Consider the following 24,867-nt stretch of genomic DNA (forward strand, 5'->3'; position numbering starts at 1 on the left):
CCTGGACTGGCAATCTGTTTCACATATGGTAATATGCATGTTTCATTGCTATTCTCTCAAATCATCCCACCCTCACCTTCTCTCACAGAGTCCAAAAGTCTGTTCTTTACATCTGTGTCTCTTTTGCTGTGATTGTGTTCAGTTTTATAAGGAATTGGCTCATCGGATTGTGGGAGCTGGCAAGTCTAAAATCCACAGGGTAGGCAGATAGGCAGGCATCTTGGAAATTCTGACAAGAGCTGTTGTTTTGGTCTTGAGTCTGAAGGCAGTCTCAAGACAGTCTTCCTTCCTCTTTCTGGGACCTCAGTCTGTAAGTCTTTTCATGGTGGGTCCCTCCCACTTTATGGTGGATTATCTCCTTTAGTGAGTCTACTATATTTAGATGTTCATTACACCTTCACAATATTTAGACTGATGTTTGCCCAAACCACTTGACACCATGGCTTAGTCAAGTTTACAAATAAAATTAACCATCACAGATATCCCATTCCATACGTAAGGTACTTGTATTAAAAATTCATAGAAAAATAAGTGCGAAATGTTGATAACTTGAACACCCTTAATCTCAGGTAGTACAAATTAACATTCTTTAGTTACCAAATTATCAAAGATTTTAAAAGTTAATTTTTCCCCTCACTGGGTCTTACCATGAGGTTGACAGACTGACCCTCTGCTAGAGAGAATGTACATTGGTAGATTGGTTTTAGAAGGCAGTTGGTAATACATATTTAAAAGCCATAAAAATAGAAACATTCATGCCTGTTGATCAAATGAATGAATTTAAAGCGATAGAGATACACGCAAAAATTTTATAAACAGATTGTTGAGCCTGTGTGAAATATTGATAATAAAAAATAATATATCTAAATATATATCTGAATGGTTGAATTAAGGTATCTTTGTCATAAAACTTGTAAAAAATTTCATTATTTGTAATTTACTTGCAATGTATTGAGTAGTAAAAAACATATGTGGTGGTGTGATCCATCATTACTCAACTTAAATAATAAATAATTTTGTTGGTTGCTTTTGGATTGTGGGATTCTGAGCTGTATGGTTTTCTTTTTAGTACTTTTAATATCCTAAAGTACTAGTACTTTTAGAATAATAGAGAAAAAAAAACAAATTTATATGTATACCTTATATAAATAATTTTTCATATTATTATAAAAATAGAAATCACCTAAAGATGTGGCAGACTGTTTTGTGTACATTTACTATCAGAAAATAAAAATGGTTTTCATTTTGAAAATGTGAGAAGTATAGCAAAGTTCAAAAAATAAAACATAAATATGCTGCCATCTTAACCATCATATATATTTTAAAATATAGCCTTTAAGTGTTTTTCTGTACAAGTCAATGGGTATACATGTGTTACTATGATATCATTGTACTATTGATTTTTTCTGAAACTTCACTGAAATAGAATATTTTTATGTGCCCTTAGTGTTTCAGGTTTACGATTTTCAATCTTTATGTGTCTAATTTGCTTTCAGTGGATGTATCCTAACATGTTATATTTATTATACATTTAAGAGTTCTTATTTGTGTTTTAGTATATGAATCTATTTTATTGACAGCTAGTTATTATTTTATAAACTGAATTTTAGTTAATTAGGTGTAAGTAAGTAATAAAATGCAAAATATATTTTTTAGTTAATTGTTTTGCAAAGTTCTGTTTTGTTCTGGTATCAAGGAAAATAATGCTGGACTGGATGAATCACAACCTGTATGCAGGACAAGTTAGAACCAGACATGAAACAACAGACTGGTTCAAAATGGGAAAAGGAGTCAGTCAGTCAGTTCAGTCGGTTCAGTCGCATAGTCGTGTCTGACTGTTTGCGACCCCATGAATCGCAGCACGCCAGGCGTCCCTGTCCATCACCAACTCCCGGAGTTCACTCAGACTCACGTCCATCGAGTCAGTGATGCCATCCAGCCATCTCATCCTCGGTCATCCCCTTTTCCTCCTGCCCTCAATCCCTCCCAGCATCAGAGTCTTTTCCAATGAGTCAGCTCTTCACATGAGGTGGCCAAAGTACTGGAGTTTCAGCTTCAGCATCATTCCTTCCAAAGAAATCCCAGGGCTGATCTCCTTCAGAATGGACTGGTTGGATCTCCTTGCAGTCCAAAGGACTCTCAAGAGTCTTCTCCAACACCACACTTCAAAAGCATCAGTTCTTCCGCGCTCAGCTTTCTTCACAGTCCAACTCTCACATCCATACATGACCACAGGAAAAACCATAGCCTTGACTAGACGGACCTTTGTTGGCAAAGTAATGTCTCTGCTTCGCAGTATGCTATCTAGGTTGATCATAACTTTTCTTCCAAGGAGTAAGCGTCTTTTAATTTCACGGCTGCAGTCACCATCTGCAGTGATTTTGGAGCCCCCAAAAATAAAGTCTGACACTGTTTCCACTGTTTCCCCACCTATTTCCCATGAAGTGATAGGACCAGATGTCATGATCTTCGTTTTCTGAATGTTGAGCTTCAATGCAACTTTTTCACTCTCCTTTTTCACTTTCATCAAGAGGCTTTTTAGTTTTCTTCACTTTCTGTGATAAGGGGAAAGGAGTACATCATGCCAAGTGCCAGGCAGGATGAATCACAAGCTGGAATCTAGATTTCCAGTAGAAATATCTACAGCCTCAAATATGCAGTCTGAGTATTTAACTCAAATGATGATACCACTGAATGGCAGGAAAGTGAAGAGGAACTAAAGAGCCTGAAAAAGCTAGCTTAAAACTCAACATTCAAAAAACTAAGATCATGGCATCAGGTCCTATCACTTCATGGCAAATAGATGGGGAAAACGTGAAAAACAGTGTCAGATTTCATTTTCTTACGATCCAAAATCAATGTGAACAGTGACTGCAGCCATGAAATTAAAAGACAGTTGCTCCTTGGAAGAAAAGCTATGACCAACTTAGCATATTAAAAAGCAGAGACATCACTTTGCTGACAAAGGTCTGTATAGTCAAAGCTGAGGTTTTTCCAGTAATCATGTATGGATGTTAGAGTTGAAATGTAAAGAAGGCTGAGTGCTGAAGAATTGATGCTTTCGAACTGTGGTGCTAGAGAAGATTCTTGAGAGTCCCTTGGACTGAACAGAGATAAAATCAGTCAATCCTAAAGGAAATCAGTCAGTCCTAAGGGAAATCAGTCTGAATATTCATTGGAAGGACTGAAGCTGAAGCTCCAAAACTTTGGCCACCTGATATGAAGAACTGACTCATTGGAGAACACCCTGATGCTGGGAAAAATTGAGGGCAAAAGGAGAAGGGGATGACAGAGGATGTTATGGTTGGATGGCATCACTGACTCAATGGACATGAGTTACGCAGAGCTGGAGACAGTGGTGGACAGAGGAGCCTGGTGTGTTGCAGTTCATGGGGTCATAAAGAGTAGGACACGACTTAGCAACTGAACAACATCCACAGCAATCAAAGAAAATATGGGGCTGGAAATGGGGAAGTGTTTTCTGAATTGCTCCCTATGAAGAGAGTGAATTTAGTTAAAACTCATCTATTAAAAGAGTTTTTTAACATTCTGCTTTGGTTTTGCTTCATTTCTACATATAACATTGTATAGAGGAATAACTTCTGCAGGATTTGTTTGCAGACTTTGTAAATATCACAGTCAATGGTTTTGTAAAAACCATTGTCTTATTTTCTTAATCTTATTTCCTTCTAGTGCCATATATGTCAAGTCTTTGGTATGGAGTAGTAAAATGGGCAAGATATGAATGAGGAATAATAAATTTATCACAGAGGCAAAAAAAAAAAAAAAAGTAAAAATTTAGAAGTAGAAAGGGATCCAGGGGATCTTCCCGACCCAGGGATCGAACCCAGGTCTCCCACATTGTAGGGAGACACGTTACCTTCTGAGCCACCAGAGAAGCCCAGAAATAGAAAGGAGGAGCCTAGTGAAGAGAATTACTGTATAACCAAAGCAAGAAGAGTAGTTACTCTGTTGCTGGCTTCTTGAAATATCTGCTTCATAGTAAAGTCTCTCTATTGCCCCCAGTTCAGCAGGTTACACAAGCACCCCTAAAACAGTTATTTATATTTTATCTTCTTTAGACACTTAAGCACTTGCTTGGTTTTTATTTTCATCGTAAAGTAGAAAATGTGCATTGTCACTAGAGATTCTAAAATAGGCTTCCACTTAAATGTAATTTTCAAAGAGCAATTTTTATGTCAAATTTTAATTCTTGGTTTTTACTTACTGTGATATTTTTGAAATAGATTCTTAAATTATATTCCTTTTGGTGGAATCTGAATCTCGTCCCTTTGAGAAGGCGCTGTACTTAGTGGGTTGTTACTTAACAAAAAGCATATGGTAGGAATGACAAGAGTATGACTTCCAAAGGTAGGCCATAGGAGATATTGCCGCTCCTCCTGGCTCTCTCATTCACCGTACTGGAGGATGCCAGCTGTCGTGTCATGGGGACACTCAAGCAACTCTGGAGATGTTCTTGTGGTGAGGACCTGAAACTTTGTGACAATAAACATGTTCATGAGCCGTCTTGAATGCAGGTCATTCACCCCCAAATGAGACTTCAGATGACTGCAGTCATATCTAATGTCTTAACCATAACTTCTGTAGGGAATGTGAGTCAGAACCACCTTGTTAAAATGTTCCTGAATTTCATAACCTAGAGAAACTAAAATAATAAATGTCATTTTACACCTTTAGGTTTTGGGATAATTTGTTCCTGATACAAATTTTGCTACCCATAATGGGATGTTGCCATAACAAGCACTTTAAAATGTGGCATATAATTTGAACTTGGGGACAGTAGATAGAAGCTTAATGTTAAGCCTTTGAAGAGACTGCCGATGACGACTGAAGTGAAAATGAAGAAAACCATATTGGAAACCAGGAAAGGAAATCACTGTTAGATAGTAGCAGAAAGTGGAGCAATAGTGTCACCTATACTGATATGTGAAATAGATAATGTTCTGCTTATGCTTATTGATAAAACAGAAGTTGGCAAAAATGGGCTCAGGAAGGACTCCTAAGCAAACAAATAAAAAAAGAAACAGGACTTGCTGCTTTTGAAAATTCTCATCCTCTCAATATATTGAACTATGCTAAAATTAGGACATGGCTTCCAGGCAGAGAGAAATCTAGAGCACTCAGATAAGTTTGTCTAAAGATGAAGCCAATGTTTTGACTCTAAAATCCTGTTAACATCTTTTCTATATAATCAGAAAGATGTAAGGTGAGCCTCAGAGAACCTTTTAATCAAAGTAAGAGGGCTTACAGCAGATTAAGGGTGTTCTTAGCAGAAATTTGAAGTAGAGAAGAGTTTAAGTCAGATTTATGACTATGGTTTTTGTCCAACAGAGTGAAGCTCAGTAAGATTCACAAGAGACCTACAAAGTTTTCAGAAGAGTTAATTAGCAAAAATATCACCAACCTAAGGCGTGGCCCCTTAGATCCCTGAAATTCTACTGGCAGAAAGCAGGTTTAAAAATGTTGTTTGTGTAAAATTTGACTACCTTTCATAAAATGGAAAGATAACTCAGACATGGAACCAAAATCTCAAAGAGCAGAGCCAACAGCTTTGAAGAATTATTCCCATATTCAAGGAACTTCTAACATATTCCCACCTTGATTATGGAATTGCTTTGGATCAGCGACTCTCCCATTTTCTCTTACTTTGAACGAGAAGGTTTTATAGCATTTATCCTCTACCTGCCCTACCATTGTATTTTGGTTGTATGTGGGGCAGATCATTTCTCTCTTTAGTTCACAGGTCCTCAGAATGAGAGAGAGAAAATGTACTTATTCCTGTTAGTGAACAGCTGAGTTGCTCCTGAATTTCTCACTTAAAGAAGCTATCAGATAGTAAATGTTCTTTGTGGTAATTTATTATGCAGCCACAGCTAACCAATACCTAAGCAGAAAAGGAAAATGATTAGAATGAAAGCTAACATTTATAGTCATATTCACTTTATCTTACTCCCATTCTGAACTTCTTTAGATATACATATACCTTAGGGTAAATTTCATCTTTCAAAAGAAGATTGTATTACATCTTGGTTTGATAGTGTGTTTATGGCTAAAAGTATGTTTGGGTAGGAAAAAAATCAGTTCTTATTAGTTTAAAAAAATTCTGAGCCTGATAATGTATATGTGATATATTAACTTTCAGTTCAGTTCAGTTCAGTCGCTCAGTCATGTCCGACTCTTTGCGACCCCATGAATCGCAGCACGCCAGGCCTCCCTGTCCATCACCATCTCTGGAGTTCACTCAAAACTCACGTCCATTGAGTCGGTGATGCCATCCAGCCATCTCATCCTCTGTCATCCCCTTTTCCTCCTGCCCCTAATCCCTCCCAGCATCAGAGTCTTTTTCCAGGGAGTCAACTCTTTGCATGAGGTGGCCAAAGTACTGGAGTTTCAGCTTAGCATCATTCCTTCCAAAGAACACCCAAGACTGATCTCCTTTAGGATGGACTGGTTGAATCTCCTTGCTGTCCCAGGGACTCTCAAGAGTCTTTTCCAGCAGTTCAAAAGCATCAATTCTTTGGCGCTCAGCTTTCTTCACAGTCCAACTCTCACATCCATACAGGACCACTGGAAAAACCATAGCCTTGACTAGACGGACCTTTGTTGGCAAAGTAATGTCTCTGCTTTTCAGTATGCTATCTAGGTTGATCATAACTTTTCTTCCAAGGAGTAAGCGTCTTTTAATTTCATGGCTGCAATCACCATCTGCAGTAATTTTGGAGCCCCCAAAAATAAAGTCTGACACTGTTTCCACTGTTTCCCCATCTATTTTCCATGAAGTGATGGGACCAGATGTCATGATCTTCGTTTTCTGAATGTTGAGCTTTAAGGCAACTTTTTCACTCTCCACTTTCACTTTCATCAAGAGGCTTTTTAGTTCCTCTTCACTTTCTGCCATAGGGGTGGTGTCATTTGCATATCTGAGGTTATTGATATTTCCCCCAGCAATCTGGATTCCAGCTTGTGCTTCTTCCAGTCCAGCGTTTCTCATTATGTACTGTGCATAGAAGTTAAATAAGCAGGGTGACAATATATAGCTTTGACGTACTCCTTTTCCTATTTGGAACCAGTCTGTTGTTCCATGTCCAGTTCTACGTGTTGCTTCCTGACCTGCATATAGGTTTCTCAAGAGGCAGGTCAGGTAGTCTGGTATTCCCATCTCTTTCAGAATATTCCACAGTTTATTGTGATCCACGCAGTGAAAGGCTTTGGTGTAGTCAATAAAGCAGAAATAGATGTTTTTCTGGAACTCTCTTGGTTTTTCGACGATCCAGTGAATGTTGGCAATTTGATCTCTGGTTCCTCTGCCTTTTCTAAAACCAGCTTGAACATCTGGAAGTTCACGGTTCACATATTGCTGAAGCCTGGCTTGGAGAATTTTGAGCATTCCTTTACTAGCAAGTGAGATGTGTTAGGTTTACTTTATTAGTAATTATTTGCAAAGGTAACTAAAATGGCCTTAAAAGAATAACCCACTATCTTTTTAATGCCAAGAAAATAACTGTTATAGTTACATCTTAAATGTTTTTAAGACTTGAAATATCAGTGGGCATCCTCTCCATTTTGAATGTTTATTCATTTGCTCTATAAAGGTTTGAATAGCTATTTTGTTCTAATAACTATTTGATTATTTACAGTAGACAACTTTGAGCTTTCAGCAGTTATCTTCATCAGTATCATAAATCACTGGAAAGGTATTTACCTTTCTTTTTCGTATATGTCTTTGAAGGGTGTCATAACATCATTATTTGGATTTAAAATCATATCTTGCTCATCTTGTGTCCCTAATGTTTAGTATAGTGTGGACCACTTAGTGTGGCTGGTACTTAGGAAAAGTATATTGAAGAAAAATCTTCAAAACTAAGGTTTTTTTAAAAAAACAAAAAATCCCAAGCAGTAGTAAGGTATGAGTGTTCTTTCTTTTCATATGGTTTCTTTCACTATTTTAATAAGCCAATTAAAGTGGGATTTTTTTGTTTGTTTGTTTTAATGCTAGCTTGCATTTGCTTTAAGATTATTTTTTTCCAACCAGACTTATTAGTTGTAACAGCTCTTACTGTTCAGACATGCTAGGTTGGTAACAGCCCATAAAACTTTCCTCATGATTGGTTGTGATTATAAGAACAAGATCTCGAGATTCCATGCTTTGGGGCCGAAGAAGACACCTAATTGATCTGAAGTGAGACAATATCATATTATCTCTTAACCACTGAGAAATACTTGACTAACTTATCCTTTTTTAGAATTAAGTAGTGTCATTTTTCAGCCAGATGATTAAAAGGATTGTGATGTACCTTTATTTTTTAAAGTCATTTGCTTTAGTTTAGGAGCATATGAATTGTTCATGCATTCACTTTCAAAGGTGATGGGTAGCACTTTACATGGCTCTATATCTGAAAGTAAATGTTAGTCTCTCAGTCATGCCCAGCACTTTGTGACCCCTTGGACTGTATCCCACCAGGCTCCTCTTGTCCATGGGATTTTCCAGGCAAGGATCCTGGAGTGAGTTGCCATTTCATTCTCCAGGGGATCTTCCCAACCCAGGGATTGAACCCAGGTTTCCTGTACTGCAGGCAGATTCTTTACCAACTGAGCTACAAGGGAAGCCCTTTGTATATCTGAAAACTAAGTTAATTATTAAGACTGGCAAAATGGATTTTATATTACTGTGACCCCCTCGCCATCTTACTTTAAGTACTATCTTTTTATAGTTCAGTTCCTATAACCTTTGTATATTTTAGACTGAGTTTTATTTAATTACTCACAAGGGAGAAAAACTGTATATAATCTTTTTGCATAATATTTGTCATTGAATTTTTTTCTTGACTCTTAAACTTCATGTAGAATATTTGGATAGTTAGAAAACTATAAAGAAGAAATCAGGAATCATTTATCCCTACCCCAGAGGTAATTGCGGTTTTAAATATTTTGGGTACTTCTGCCTCAATTTTTCTGTTGTATTCAAATACCAAGTAGGGAAAACCACTAGACCACTCAAGTATGACATAAATCAAATCTGTTACAATTATACAGTGGAAGTGACAAATAGATTCATGGGATTGGATCTGATAGATAGAGTGCCTGAAGAACTATGGATGGAGGTTCGTGACATTATATAGGAGGCAGTGATCAAGACCATCCCCAAGAAAACAAAATGCAAAAAGGCAAAATAGTTGTCTGAGGAGGCCTTAGAAATAGGTGAAAAAAGAAGAGAAGCTGAAGGCAAAGGAGAAAAGGAAAGATATACCCGTTTGAATGCAGAGTTCCAAAGAATAGCAAGGAGAGATAAGAAAGCCTTTCTTAGCGATCAGTGCAAGGAAATAGAGGAAGACAATAGAATGGGAAAGACTAGAGATCTCTTCAAGAAAATTAGATACCAAGGGAACATTTCACGTAAAGGTGGGCACAATAAAGGACAGGAATGGTATGGACCTGACAGAAGCAGAAGATATTAAGAAGAGATGGCAAGAATACATAGAAGAACTGTAAAAAATAGATTTTCGTCACCCAGATAACCATGATAGTGTGATCACTCACCTAGAGCCAGACGTCCTAGAATGTGAAGTCAGGTGGAAACATCATTATGAGCAAAGCTATTGGAGGTGATGGAATTCCAGTTGAGCTATTTCAAATCCTCAAAGATGATGCTATGAAGGTGCTGTACTCAGTATGCCAGCAAGTTTGGAAAACTCAGCAGTGGCCACAGGACTGGAAAAGGTCAGTTTTCATTCTAATCCCATAAAAAGGGAATGCCAAAGAATGCTCAAACTACTCCTGCACAATTGCACTCATCTCACACGCTAGTAAAGTGATGCTCAACATTCTCCCAGCAAGGCTTCAACAGTATGTGACCGTGAACTTCCAGATGTTCAAACTGGACTTAGAAAAGGCAGAGGAACCAGAGATCAAAGTGCCAACATCCATTGGATCATAGGAAAAGCAAGAGAATTCTAGAAAAACATCTGCTTCATTGACTACACCAAAGCCTTTGACTGTGTGGACACCAAACTGTGGGAAAATTCTGAAAGAGATAGGAATATCAGACCATCTTACCTGCCTTCTGAGAAATCTGTATGCAGGATAAGAAGCAACAGTTAAAACTGGACATGAAACAACGACTGGTTCCAAATTGGGAAAGGAGTGTGTCAAGGCTGTATATTGTCATCCTACTTATTTAACTTATATGCAGAGTGAAGTGAAGTGAAAGTCACTCACTTGTGTCCAAATCTTTGCGACCCCATGGACTATACAGTCCATGGAATTCTCCAGGCCAGAATACTGGAGTGGGTAGCCTTCAGGGGATCTTCCCCACCCAGGGATTGAACCCAGGTCCCCTGCATTGCAGGCAGATTCTTTATCAGCTGAGCCACAGAGTACATCATGCAAAATGCTGGGCTGGATGAAGCACAAGCTGGAATCAATATTTCCGGAAGAAATATCAATACTATTAGTTATGCAGATGAGACCACCCTTATGGCAGAATGTGAAGAGGAACTAAAGAGCCTCTTGATGAAAGTGCAAGAGGAGAGTGAAAACGCTGGCTTAAAACTCAACATTGAGAAAACTAAGATCATGGCATCCAGTCCCATCACTGCCTGGCAAATAGATGATGAAACAACAGAAACAGTGACAGACTTTATTTTCTTGGGCTCCAAAATCACCCTGGATGGTGACTGCAGCCATGAAATTAAAAGACGCTTGCTCCTCGGAAGAAAAGCTATGAGAAACGTAGACAGCATATTAAAAAGCAGAAACATTACTTTACCGACAAAGGCCCATCTAGTCAAAGCTATTTCTTTTCCAGTTCAAGTACGGACGTGAGAGTTGGACCATAAAGAAAACTGAGCTCCAAAGAATTGATGCTTTTGAACTGTGGTGTTGGAGAAGACTCTTGAGAGTCCCTTGGACTGCAAGGATATCAAACCAGTCAATCCTAAAGGAAATCAGTCCTGAATGTTCATTGGGAGGACTGATGCTGTAGCTGAAGCCACCTGATGTGAAGAACTGACTGATTGGAAAATATCCTGATGCTGGGAAACTTTGAAGGCAGGAGGAAAAGGGGACAACAGAGAATGAGATGGTAGGGTGACATCATTAACTTGATGGACATGAGTTTGAGCAAGCTCTAGGTGTTGGTTATGGACAGGGAAGCCTGGTATTCTGCAGTCCCTGGGGTCGCAAGAGTCAGACACAACTGAGTGACTGAACTGAAGTAACTGAAAATCACCATTAGGATCGATCTCTTCTCCATTTTGATTGTGTCTTTGATCAGATTTTTGTTTGTGTTGGTAACAGTAGAGATTGTGGTGATTGAAATTTAATTTGTAAAAAGTCATAGAATTTGAACCCACACAGTCTGATTTCAGAGACCTTGTATTTAGCCATTATGTTATGTAACTGTACTACAGTTTATTTAACCATTCATGTTTCTTTGAACCTTTACTTAGTTTCCATGGTCATATACATTAATTTTTGTTAGTATTTCTGCATGTGACCTTAGGATAAAATCCTAGAAATATATTCACCAATTAAAGGATTGTCTAAACATTTTTATAGTTAGTAGGAACTATGCAACTACAGCCTGCCTATTAACTAAGAAACAGATTTATAGACAATAAACAATCCCTGAACACCTAATACCACTTTTAAGCCAAACCTAACTTTTTGTGTACACCTATGGCTGATTCATGTTGATGTTTGACAGGAAACAACAAAGTTGTGTAAAACAAGTATCCTTCCATTAAAAAACAGAGAAATTTTAAAAAAATAAAAAGAAAAGATAGCTTAGTATTTCAGTTGATTAATCTAGGTTGAAGAACTTTTCTTGTTTTGCTGGACATTGTATCTTGGTACTTTTCCTCATATTCCTTCCATATTATTTCATCACTGATTACTGTGTTCAGGTTGCCTAAACAAAATACTATATATGCTATTAATGTTTTAAGACAAAGCTCATAAACTTATAAAATTAAAAATTCAAGATTATTCCTAAGCTAATGAAAAATAATTAAAAGAAATCTAGGGAACAGAAGACATTTGTGGTCAAATCTAAATTGTGTTGCTGCCACATCAAAGTATAAATAGTAATTTTGTTGGGCTTGTAGAATTGTTAGTAATATGTTCCCCCTTTCTCTGCTTTCTAAGTTTGCATGTGCTCAGTGCTCAGTTGCTAAGTTGTGTCCTAGTCTTTGTGACCCAATGGACTATAACCAACCAGGCTTCTCTGTCCAGGAGATTTCACTAGTCAAGAATACTGGAGTGGGTTGGCATGCCCTTCTCCAGGTAATCTCTGGATCCAATGATCAAACCCATGTCTCTTATGTCCCCTACATTGGCAGATGGCCAACTAGCGCCACCTGGGAAGCCCAAAATATAAGATTTCTTATCAAAGAACATTTCTATTTTTATCCATCATGCTAAAATAAACTAGTAGTATAATTATTTAAAACTTCTCTTGTTAGATATGACCCAGTCACACACTTAGACCTGTGATTTGTGATATATAAGAATTAAAGTTTAGAGCAGTTGATAGACTGTAATAATCATTTAACCACCTTTCTTCACACTAGATTATTTATTGAGAACAATACATTTTAAAAAATTTGCAGAACAGCACTATTTTCTCTGCCTCAGAATTAATTTAGGGAGATGGGACAAAAGGAAGAGAAAAGCAAAATCTTTATTTATTTTCTCTACAACTGTCTTCTAGACTTAATGTTCTAACTGAGAGCTACAGCTGAAATTATTAATTTATACTGCATCCTTTTGCTTCTGCACACAAAAATTGCTATATTAGTCTTAGAGAAAGAAAAAGCTAAACGATCTCTGAGCAACCATAGGAGAGTAATTTTTATACAAGCCTCTGAGAGTGAAGCAGGTCCCCATTGTACATTAAATATTAGCATAGTTTACTTTTTAGATAATACAGAGGAGCCAGTGTACTAAAAGCATTGGATGTATGTAACTGCTGTAGACAACTTTTTAAAAGATGAAGATTGTGCAAATGTATGTACATTCTTTGTGGCTTTCATATATTAAATTTTGTGCTCTTATGGAAGATTTTCCAACACCTAATTTGAGGTTCTACCTCTATTCCTGTAGTTAATTGCCACTTCTAAAGAGTTATAATCCAATTACAAAATTCAAAAGTTTGTTAGCCAGAATACTTTTTACCTTTTTACTCTTACCCAAATTTTTAAAAGTGTTTTGGCTTTTATTAATTTTAATAACAAATAGTACAAATTTGTTAATAAATGACAACTTTTTCTTATGAGTTTGGCAAAAAATTAAGTGCTTTATCTTAGGCAAGTTACATAATCTCTTTAAGCTTTAGTTTCTTCTTGTGGAGTAGAGATAAAACAATGCCAAGTACCTTGAAGGGTTATTGTGAGGATTAAATGAATTAAATCATGGATTAACAGACATCAGTTCAGTTCAGTCGCTCAGTCATGTCTGATTCTTTGCGACCCCATGAATCGCAGCACGCCAGGCCTCCCTGTCCATCAATAACTCCCGGAGTTCACTCAGATTCACATCCATCGAGTCAGTGATGCCATCCAGCCATCTCATCCTCTGTCTTCCCCTTCTCCTCTTGCCCCCAATCCCTCCCAGCATCAGTCTTTTCCAATGAGTCAACTCTTCGCATGAGGTGGCCAAAGTACTGGAGTTTCAAGCTTTAGCATCATTCCTTCCGAAGAAATCCCAGGACTGATCTCCTTCAGAATGGACTGGTTGGATCTCCTTGCTGTCCAGGGGACTCTCAGGAGTCTTCTCCAACACCACAGTTCAAACACACCAATTCTTAGGCGCTCAGCTTTTTTCACTGTCCAACTCTCACATCCATACAGGACTACTGGAAAAACCATAGCCTTGACTAGACAGACCTTAGTCAGCAAAGTAATGTCTCTGCTTTTGAATATACTATCTAGGTTGGTCATAACTTTTCTTCCAAGGAGTAAGCGTCTTTTAATTTCATGGCTACAGTCACCATCTGCAGTAATTTTGGAGCCCCAAAAGTAAAGTCTGATACTGTTTCCACTGTTTCCCCATCTATTTCCCATGAAGTGATGGGACCGGATGCCATGATCTTTGTTTTCTGAATGTTGAGCTTTAAGCCAAATTTTTCACTCTCCTCTTTTACTTTCATCAAGAGGCTTTTTAGTTCCTCTTCACTTTCTGCCATAAGGGTGGTGTCATCTGCATATCTGAGGTTATTGATATTTCTCCTAGCAGTCTTGATTCCAGCTTGTGTTTCTTCCAGTCCAGCATTTCTCATGATGTACTCTGCATATAAGTTAAATAAGCAGGGTGACAATATACAGCCCTGATGTACTCCTTTTCCTATTTGGAACCAGTCTGTTTTTCCATGTCCAGTTCTAACTGTTGCTTCCTGGCCTGCATAAGTTTTCTCAAGAGGCAGATCAGGTGGTCTGGTATTCCCATCTCTCTCAGAATTTTCCACAGTTTCTTGTGATCCACCCAGTCAAAGGCTTTGGCATAGTCAATAAAGCAGAAATAGATGTTTTTCTGGAACTCTCTTGCTTTTTCCATGTTCTAGCGGATGTTGGCAATTTGATCTCTGGTTCCTCTGCCTTTTCTAAAACCAGCTTGAACATCAGGGAGTTCACGGTTCACATATTGCTGAAGCCTGGCTTGGAGAATTTTGAACATTACTAGCGCGTGAGATGAGTGCAATGGTGCGGTAGTTTGATCATTCTTTGGCATTGCCTTTCTTTGGGATTGGAATGAAAACTGACCTTTTCTAGTCCTGTGGCCACTGCTGAGTATTCCAAATTTGTTGGCATATTGTGTGCAGTACTTTCACAGCATCTTCTTCCAGGATTTGAAATCACTCAACTGGAATTCCATCACCTCCACTAGCTTTGTTCGTAGTGATGCTCCTGAAGGCCCACTTGACTTCACATTAACAGACATAGGTTATAGAATATTGACTACAGTTCCCTGTGTTATGTAGCAGTGATTGTTATTTATCTCTTTTATATATAGTAGTGTCTATATGTTAATCCCAAACTCTGAGAAGTTTTTCTAGTAGAAAATAGAAGATCGTCTTTGTGGGCAGAGGAAATGACATATACAAAGAATCAGAATTATGAAATGTCAGATGGTCCTGGAGAGAAACAGGGAAGTAAATAATCTTAAACAAAAAGTGATTATAAAACCGTGGAATAGGAACCATGGTAAAGTGACAAACCTATACAAGCATTTGTTAGTGCTTTTGTTCATTCTCAAAATTTCTTGTTCATCTAAAGAAAACACTTAAGTTTTAGTGAGGCCTAGATGGCACCCCACTCCAGTACTTTTTCCTGGAAAATCCTATGGACGGAGGAGCCTGGTAGGCTGCAGTCCATGGGGTCGCAAAGAGTCGGACACAACTGAGCAACTTCACTTTCACTTTGCACTTTCCTGCCTTGGAGAAGGAAATGGCAACCCACTCCAGTGTTCTTGCCTGGAGAATCCCAGGGACGGGGGAGCCTGGTGGGCTGCTGTCTCTGGGGTCGCACAGAGTCGGACACGACTGAAGCGACTTAGCAGCAGCAGCAGCAGCTCACTATTATAGAAATTAAATAGAATATCCATAAATAAGAAAGCTGTGATAATGCCTAGTCTTAGAATGTAGAACGTTGTTTGTGGATATGTAAATTGTTAAAACCACCTTGGAAAAAAATTTTTATTTTATAAATCAGAGCATACATGTGTTTTATAATTCCAGCATCTTTACCTGTGGTATAGGTATGAGAAAAATTGTTTTAAATGTCTATCATGAAGCCTGTAGAAGAATGTTCTTAGCACTGTTGTTTGAAATAGTAAAAAATTAAGTGTTTTGTCTTAGGCAGGTTACATACTCTCTTTAAGCTTTAGTTTCTTCTTGTGGAGTAGAGACAAAATAATGCCAACTACCTTGAAGGGTTGTTGTGAGGATTAAATGAATTAGATCATGTAAAGTACTTGGGACAATGTCTGATACATAGAAAATGCTTAATATATGTTAGCTGTCAACCCTACAAGTGAAAATGAGTGAGCTATTGCTACATATGTCAACATGAATAAATTTTATGCAAAAAAAAGTTGAGCAAGAAAAGCAGGTCCCATAATGTCCCAAGTGGCATGGTATCAGTCAAAATCCAGAAACATCTATAACTAAATATTGTTTAGAAATAGTATTTGTGTGGTAAAACTGTATAGAAGCGTAAGAAACTGGACAATAAACAACTCCTTCAAGATAGTATTTTCCTATCCAAGTGGTATAGATAGGGGATGCTGTTGTCGTGTTGATGTTATTTGTTGTCTTGGTTATTTCTCTTTTTGAAGTTTGGGTGATAACTATGCACATATTTACTTTATTACCTTTATGTTATTATATCTGTAGTCCTTTATATAAAATATTTCCTAAGGGAAATGTTAATGGTTTGGTGTATACCCTTCCTTATACTGATAAAATTTTAAAATATCTATTTATCCATCCTTTCAACTTGACAAATAGGATCATGTCATATTAACAATTCTATACCTAGCTTTTTTTCATTTAGTAGGTCTTGTGAGTACTGCATACAGATCTTTTTAATGGCTTTTTGAATTTTTCATATATATATCATAAATTTTTAACCAGTCCCATGGTCATAGAGCCATAGGATATTTTCTTTTTTCTTATCTTTTTTTGTTAAAAAAGAGTGCTAAGATGATTATTTGTTTATGTATGTATCTGTATAAAAGTTTCTCACAGAAGAACTGCACTCTCACCAACAGTACAAAATATTATTTCTCCATACCCTTCCCAGTATCGAGTATTATTATATATATTTTCCATCCTTTCTCGTCTGTATAAAAAATTGGCATCATAGTTTTAAATCTTTAATTGAAGTCTACCATCTTTTCATGTATTTATTATGTTTCTTTTTCCTGTGAAATAAACTAGACTTTATCTTGTATCTCAGTGCTTCTAGGGTGAGAGAGCTCATTTCTATGGATTGCATAAATTGTTTATCTTATGAAAACATTCCTCAGACAGTAATGATTCTCTCCCCTCTATTTTCCAGTGTGCATAGGGCTCCCCAACAGAACTTTGATAACTGGATACCTTATAAGGATTCTGAGTAGGAAAACCAACAAATTTTCATGCCTAAACTTTCACGAGGCAATCATTTAGAAACCTGCTAAAATAAGACAGGCAAAAGAGATAATGAAAGCTTGCATTAAGAGAGTAGCTAAGTGGGTATGGAGAAGAGAAAATGGATTTGAAAAACACTCAGAATTTTAGCTTGTTTTTGAAAATTATTTTCAAATTATTTTCAGAACAAAAGAGATGTTCTGCCTGAATCCAATACTACGATTTTACATGAAAATAAAGGGAGAAAGTATATAGATTTTAAAAGAAACCCACCTTATAAAAAGTGAACAAGCTCTTGAAAATTGGAAAAGCATTCATAATCATACTCAGGAATAGAATTAGCATTCATTTTATATCCTTTAAATCTTTTATCTTTTCACGCTTAAAATATTGTAAATATAATTTTATATATGGACTTTTTAGCATTAAGTAATTCTCCAAAATTTAGATATTATTCATAAGCCTAATTTCAAATAACCACTCATTATGTTAAGTGGACATACCATAATTTACATAACCATCCCTTAATTTGGGACATTAAAGTTGTTTCTTCATTTTTTACTATTAAAAAATTTTCTGAGGAAAATATTTTATGCCTAAAGCTCTTTCCATTTAGTACATTTTTTTTCTTTACTAGATTGAGTAAATGGTCAAAATGTATACATGTTTTTAAAGCTTTTGATATATTTTATTAAAAGTGCTATTCAGAAATGGTTGGCCCAGATTTTACTCCTGTGTATAGAATTAGCAGTGAATGAGAATGACCATTCTCCTATCACCACTGTTTTTTTTTTTAACTTCGTCAGCTTAACATATATCTAAATTTAAGCTTGCTGAAAGAGATACAGTTAAGTAGTAGAAAAATGCCCTTTTTCCGTTAAAGATTCTCTACAAATGTTAGTTTCTCACATTTCACAGATAGTATATCCCTTATTGTAGATTGTAGACTGTACATATTCAAACAGTGAAGGTTTATTTGTTTCACCAGACTCCTGAAAGATGTTTTAGTTATTTTATTAACTGAGACACTTTAAGGTGTATAGCTGTAAATTTACTGTGTAGTATGAAATAATTCTATAGGTTAATTCCAAGTAGTTTGGTAAGCATTTAATAGTTGAACTAAATCATTTATTACCCAACTATCATCCACATGTTTGTTTAATAATGAAATAATGCTTTTTATATTTCCCTTTAAAAATGTACTTAATCAAAAGGAAATGTATTTACTGTTTAATGTACAGAATATAAGTATAATTAACCTTAGTCATACAGTAAAACACTGGGTCATGAAACCATTTTATATTTGTTCAGATACATATTATTAAGTAAGTTTTATTTTATAGTTGTTAAATGACTTCCGTTAGATTAGAATGCAGTAAAGACAACCTGATCCAAATAGTTGTCACCATAAAAAGCATAATTACTTCATGACCGTTCCTGATACTATGACTAACACTGCAATTTGTGCTTATTTATAGTTTTTACTCTTTGAGTTATCTTAGCTGACCCTGAGATTTTTATTGTACAAAGATTGTACCCACTTTATAATAAAAAGGAATTGTGATTTAGAAAAGTCAGTTGCTAAAATTTTATACCCTAGGTGGATAAGATAGGGTTTCAACCTAGGCCCTTTCTCTAAACCTTTCTGTTGTTCTTATTGTTTTCGTCTATTCAAGTTGTTTATGATTTTTGACAATTACTTGGGTCATTTATTTTGAAAACTCTCTGGAACAAATATATTTCCTGAATTTTTTTTTATTCTCAACTTTTATCATGAATTTTGAAAGAATGTTTGCTGGATACCATTATCTAGCCAGCTCCTTTGCAGTAACTGAGCATTGTCATAACACAGGGGACAACTATTAGGAAAATTATATAAAAATAGCAATTAACTGGGTTTGGCACAGTTAGTTTTCAGTAGACTGTAGATTCTCAGATACATTTTTAAAGTTTAATTGACTACTTCCTGATAAAATAGCAGCTTTTAGTTTTCAGAGCATTTTTTTATATATTATCTCACTAAATCCTTACAATAGTCCATGTAATAAAACTGTGTAGGTATTATAATTATTTAATAATTGAAAAAATCTAGTTCCAGAGAAATAAAATGTTACAAAACTACTTTGTTTCAGAGCAAGGTCCATTATGTGCATTTATAAATTTATAATATCTTGCCATTTAATGAGTTTTATTGTTTAATTTTAAAGTAAGCCAAATTTTAATGTTTTTATTTTTATAAAATAGATTGTAAAGGTTTCTCCTTTTAAAAATATTAGCCCTGTTATGATTACTTTGAATATTTTAGAATGAGGCAGTAAAAGTATTACTGTCATTTTACTTGGTTGTCACTGTTTCTTCCCAGATGACTATATACTAATGGGAAAAATAATAGCAAGTAGTTATCTCATTTCTTAAAAGAAAAGAAACAAAACTTTCTCAGGACTTTCTGTTTTCTGATGTGCTAAGTTTCACTTATTCAGTATTTATTTCACAGAAATATTGTTTATGAAATTTCAAAGCATTTCATTCATGACTGTGATTGATTGACATATCTCCTTCCCTGAGTCTTGTGTATGATTTGAATCCTTCTAAGTAATCCATAAATTCAGGCTAATAATTCATTCCCTTATTGAACAAGATCATAGACTACTATCTTCCTTCTTTGACCCCTCATATCATACAGTACAGTCTTTGGTACTGTGTAAAAAACAGTTCTCAAAGAAAATTTTCAAAGTAACAATTCTACTGATTTGCATTTTCTTCCTCATAATTTCTTCACTTTTTGTGTACATATTACTTTTAGTTATAATTAACAGCTTTACTATAACCAGATACATCTCTCACATGGTATGGTTAGCCTTCTGATTCATCCTATATTGTTTTCTATAAGACGGTCTATTTTGCTCATAAACTTGAGGTTTTTTTTTTTTAATTCATACTCTTTCATTTTGACATGGCTTTATAATGTGTATTTTATTTTTGGGAAACTGCCATACACAGTGATGTTGCTACATATTGACCAACTTGCTGAATTTTTGTTAGTGAAGGTATTTTGTTTTGTTGCTGTTTTTGTATTCTGGCAACTAATGAGTTGGGGATTGTTCCCATTAGGCAGCTGAAGAAGATACTTCCAGTTCTCTAGTGAAAGATCATCTTTTCCATCAAGATACCGTGGTTACCAGTGAGCCTTACAGAAGCTCAAGACCTTCTCCCTTTGAAGGTCTAAATGCCAGAAGTGTCTACCTGCGAAGCCAAGCCAATCAGGTGAGAAAATAATCTTTTCCAGCATCAGGGTCTTTTCCAGTGAGTCTGACTAGAAGCTTGACTAGAAGCTTATCACTTTTGTGGATCTTGTTAAAAGATATAGTTTTTGGTTTCATGATACTCTCCATTAATTTCCGGCTTTCAATTTCATTGATTCCTACACTAATTCTTATTGTTTCTTTTCTTTACCTTACTTTGATTGAATCTTCTTTTTCTCGTTTCCCAAGGTTCAGTTCAGTTCAGTCCAGTCATTCAGTCATGTCCGACTCTTTGTGACCCCGCGGACTGTAGCACGCCAGGCTTCCCTCTCCATCACCAGCTCTTGGAACGTATGCAAACTAATGTCCATCGAGTTGATGATGCCATCCAACCATCTCATCCTCTGTCATCCCCTTCTCCTCTTGCCTTCAATCTTTCCCAGCATCAGGGTCTTTTCCAATGAGTCAGTTCTTCACATCAGGTGGCCAAAGTATTGACGTTTCAGCTTCAGCATCAGTCCTTCCAATGAATATTCAGGACTGATTTCCTTTAGGATGAACTGGTTGGATTTCCTTATAGTCCAAGGGACTCTCAAGGGTCTTCACCACCACCACAGTTCAAAAGCATCAGTTCTCCAGTGCTCAGCTATATTTATAGTCCAACTGTCAATCCATACATGACTACTGGAAAAACTATAGCTTTGACTAGATGGACCTTTGTTGACAAAGTAATGTCTCTGTTTTTTAATATGCTGTCTAGGTTGGTCATAGCTTTTCTTCCATGGAGCAAGCGTCTTTTAATTTCATGGCTGCAGTCACCATCTGCAGTGATTTTGGAGCCCAGAAAAATAAAGTCTGTCACTATTTCCATTGTTTCCCCATTCATTTGCCATGAAGTGATGGGACTGAATGCCATGATCTTAGTTTTCTGGATGTTGAGTTTTAAGTCAACGTTTTCACTCTCTCACTTTCCATTAAGAAGCTGTTTACTTCGCTTTCTTCACTTCCTCATCTGCATATCTGAGGCTATTGATATTTCTCCTGGCAATCTTGATTCCAGTTTGTGCTTCATCCAGCCCAGCATTTCTCATGATGTACTCTACACATAAGTTAAATAAGCAGGGTGACAATATACAGTACTCCTTTCCCTATTTGGAACCAGTCTGGTGTTCCATGTCCAGTTCTAACTGTTGCTTCCTGACCTGCAAACAGATTTCTCAGGAGGTGGGTCAGGTGGTCTGGTATTCCCATCTCTTGAAGAGTTTTACACAGTTTGTTGTGTTCCACACAGTTTGTTGTGTTCCACACAGTCAAAGGCTTCAGCATAGTCAATAAAGCAGAAGTAGATGTTTTTCTGGAACTCTCTTGCTTTTTCGATGATCTAACAAATGTTTGCAGTTTGATCCCTGGTTCCTCTGCCTTTCCTAACTCCAGCTTAAACATCTGGAAGTTCATGGTTCATGTGCCATTGAAGCCTGGCTTAGAGAATTTTAAGCATTACTTTGCTAGTGTGTGAGATGAATGTAATTGTGTGGTAGTTTGAACAATTAAGGTAGAAACTTTGATTATTAATTTTAGATCTTCTTTGCTAAAAATATATTCAATGCTATAAATTTCCCTCTGTGCACTGCTATCACTATATCCCACAGCATTTGATACGTTGTGTTTCATTTCTTTTTAGTTCAAAATACCTTTGATTTCTCGAGATTTCTTCTTTGACCCATGTGTTTAGAACTGTTGTTTAGCTGCTACTTGTTTGGGGATTTTCCAGGTATCCTCTTATTGAATTCTAGTTTAATTCCTCTGATCTGAGAACACAGATCACAGATACAACACAGATTTGTATGATTTCTACTCTTTTAAGTTTGTTAAGCTCCATTTTATGTCCCAGACTGGTCTGTCTTGGTTAATGTTCCATGTAAGCTTAAGAAAATATGTATTCTGCTCTTGTTAGATGAAGTTTTCTTTAAATGTCATTGTATCCACTTGTTTGAAAGTATTGTTTCATTCACCTCTGTGCTTACTGATTAAGCTTGCTGAGTCTGTCCATTTCTGAAAGAGGGATATTGAAGTTTCCAGCTATGGTAGTTGGTACATCCATTTCCTTGCAGTTTTACCAGTTGTTGCCTCATGTAACTTGATGCTGTGTTTTTAAGCACATACACATTAAAGATTATGTCTTCATGGGGGATTTAACCCCTGCATTATATAATGCCCTTCTTTATCACTGGTAATTTTCCTTGCTTTGAAGCTGCCTCTGTCTGTATTTGTATTTTCTTTTGGCTAGTGGTAGCATGGTATATTATACTTCATTCGTTTACTTTTCCTTTAACAACACTAAACTGCTTTACAGATAGTGGGTGAACTCTATATTAGCAATAATCCTAATTCCTCCTTCCATTTCTTCTATCATTGCTGTCATCCATTTCACTTTATATGCATATACCTGTATATGTATAGGTATGTAAATATATGCTGATTTTTGAGCAAACCTCTCTCTTAGCTCAATTAAGAATAAGAAAATTAAAAGTTTATATTATTTTCCCTTGTTTCTCCTAAAATGTTCTTCCATTGTCATGTAGATCCAGGTTTCTGACCTATATTATTTTCCTTCTCTCTAAAGAACCTCTGTTGACATTTCTTATAAGGCAGGTCTGCCAGCAAGAAATTTCCTCAATTTTTGTTGCCTAAGAAAGTCTTTCTCTCTCACTTTTTAAAAACTGATCTTTTTTTAATTTAAGGTTTGTTTTCACATAATAGCTTATACCTCTTAACCCCCTTACTACATGTTGCTGGCCCCTTCCCTGTCCCCACTGATAGCCACTCATTTGTTTTCCATATCTGTGAATTTGTTTATTTTCTGTTGTATACAATATTGTGTTAAATTTTTTAGATTCCACATATAAGTGATGTGATACACTATTTGTTTTCCTCTGCCTGACTTATTTGGTGAAATAACCCTCCAAGTTTACCCATATTGGTGCACAGGTCAAATTTCCATTCTTTTTTTCATGACTGAGTAGTATTCCTGTGTGTGTGTGTGTGTGTGTGTGTGTGTGTGTGTGTGTGCGTGCACGCACACACACGCGCATATGTACGAACACACCACATCTTATCCATTTGTCTGTTGATGGACACTTGTTTTCATATCTTGGCAATTGTAAATAATGCTGCTATGACCATTCCCTTGTGGCTCAGCTTGTAAAGAATCTACCTCCAATGCAGGAGACCTGGGTTCAATCCCTGGGTTGGGAAGATCCCCTTGAGAAGGGAAAGGTACTGCTGCTGCTGCTAAGTCACTTCAGCCATGTCCAACTCTGTGTGACTCCATAGATGGCAGCCCACCAGGCTTCCCCATCCCTGGGATTCTCCAGGCAAGAATACTGGAGTGGGTTGCCATTTCCTTCTCCAATGCATGAAAGTGAAAAGGGAGAATGAAGTCACTCAGTCGTATCCAACTCTCAGCGACCCCATGGAATGCAGCCTACCAGGCTCCTCCGTCCATGGATTTTCCAGGCAAGAGTACTGGAGTGGGGTGCCATTGCCTTCTCCGAGGGAAAGGCTACCCACTCCATTATTCTGGCCTCAGAATTCCATGGACTGTATAATCCATCGGATTGCAAAGAGTTGGACACGACTGAGCAACTTTAACTTTCACATGAATATTGGGATGCATATATCTTTTTGAGTTAGTGTTTTTGTTTCTTTCAGATATTTACTCAGAAGTGGAATTATTAGATCATATGGTAGCTCTATTTTTAATTATTTGAGAAACCTTCATACTCTTTTCCACAGTGGTTGCACCAATACATTGCCACCAGTCTCCTTCACTTTTGAAGGATAATTTTACAGGGTACAGAATTCTAGGTTGGAGGACTTTTTCTCTTACCACTTTAACTATTTCACTTCACTCTTCTTGTTTACATGGTTTCCGCAAAGAAGTCCAATGTAATTATTCTTTAAAAGTAAATTATTTTTCCTCTGGCATCTTTCAGAATTTTTTTTAATCTTTGTTTTTTTTTTTTTTTTATAGTTTGAAAATTACATGCTTAGATGCTTTTCTTTTCTTTTTCATTTTCTTGCTTGATATTCTCTGAGTTTCTTGGATCTGTGACTTGACATCTGACATTAATTTGGGTAAATTCTTAGTCATTATTATTTCATGTATTTCTTTTGTTATTTTCATTCTTTTCTTCTTCTGATCATTCTGTCTTGTGTATATGTACAAAATTACACATTTTTTAATTCTTCTACCATTTTTAAATATTCTGTTCTTTTTTTCCCCACTTTTTGTTCTCTTTCCTTTCAATTTTGGAAATTGTTATATTCACATACTCAGAGGTTTTTTACTCAGCCATGTCCAGTCTACTAGGCTCATCAAATGTATTCTTCATTCTCTTAGTGCTTTTGATCTCTAGCATTGGGGCAAGGCTGGCGGTATTCTTTATTAGGATTTCTGGCTCTCTGTTTGCATTGCTC

The 24,867-nt window shown here is 36.5% G+C and overlaps 1 protein-coding gene across 1 annotated transcript in view; it reads left to right on the forward strand.

The window, feature by feature from the left end:
• The window catches only part of SPRED1 (sprouty related EVH1 domain containing 1), a 124,435-nt gene that overhangs the window by 90,637 nt on the left and 8,931 nt on the right, over window positions 1-24,867 (forward strand). The window contains exon 5 of the mRNA XM_069596021.1: window positions 20,258-20,410. Coding sequence (XP_069452122.1) covers window positions 20,258-20,410 — 153 coding nt within the window. The remainder of the gene's footprint in view (window positions 1-20,257; window positions 20,411-24,867) is intronic.

This window comes from Ovis canadensis, chromosome 7, assembly GCF_042477335.2.
Source record: "Ovis canadensis isolate MfBH-ARS-UI-01 breed Bighorn chromosome 7, ARS-UI_OviCan_v2, whole genome shotgun sequence".
NCBI classification, from domain to species: domain Eukaryota; kingdom Metazoa; phylum Chordata; class Mammalia; order Artiodactyla; family Bovidae; genus Ovis; species Ovis canadensis.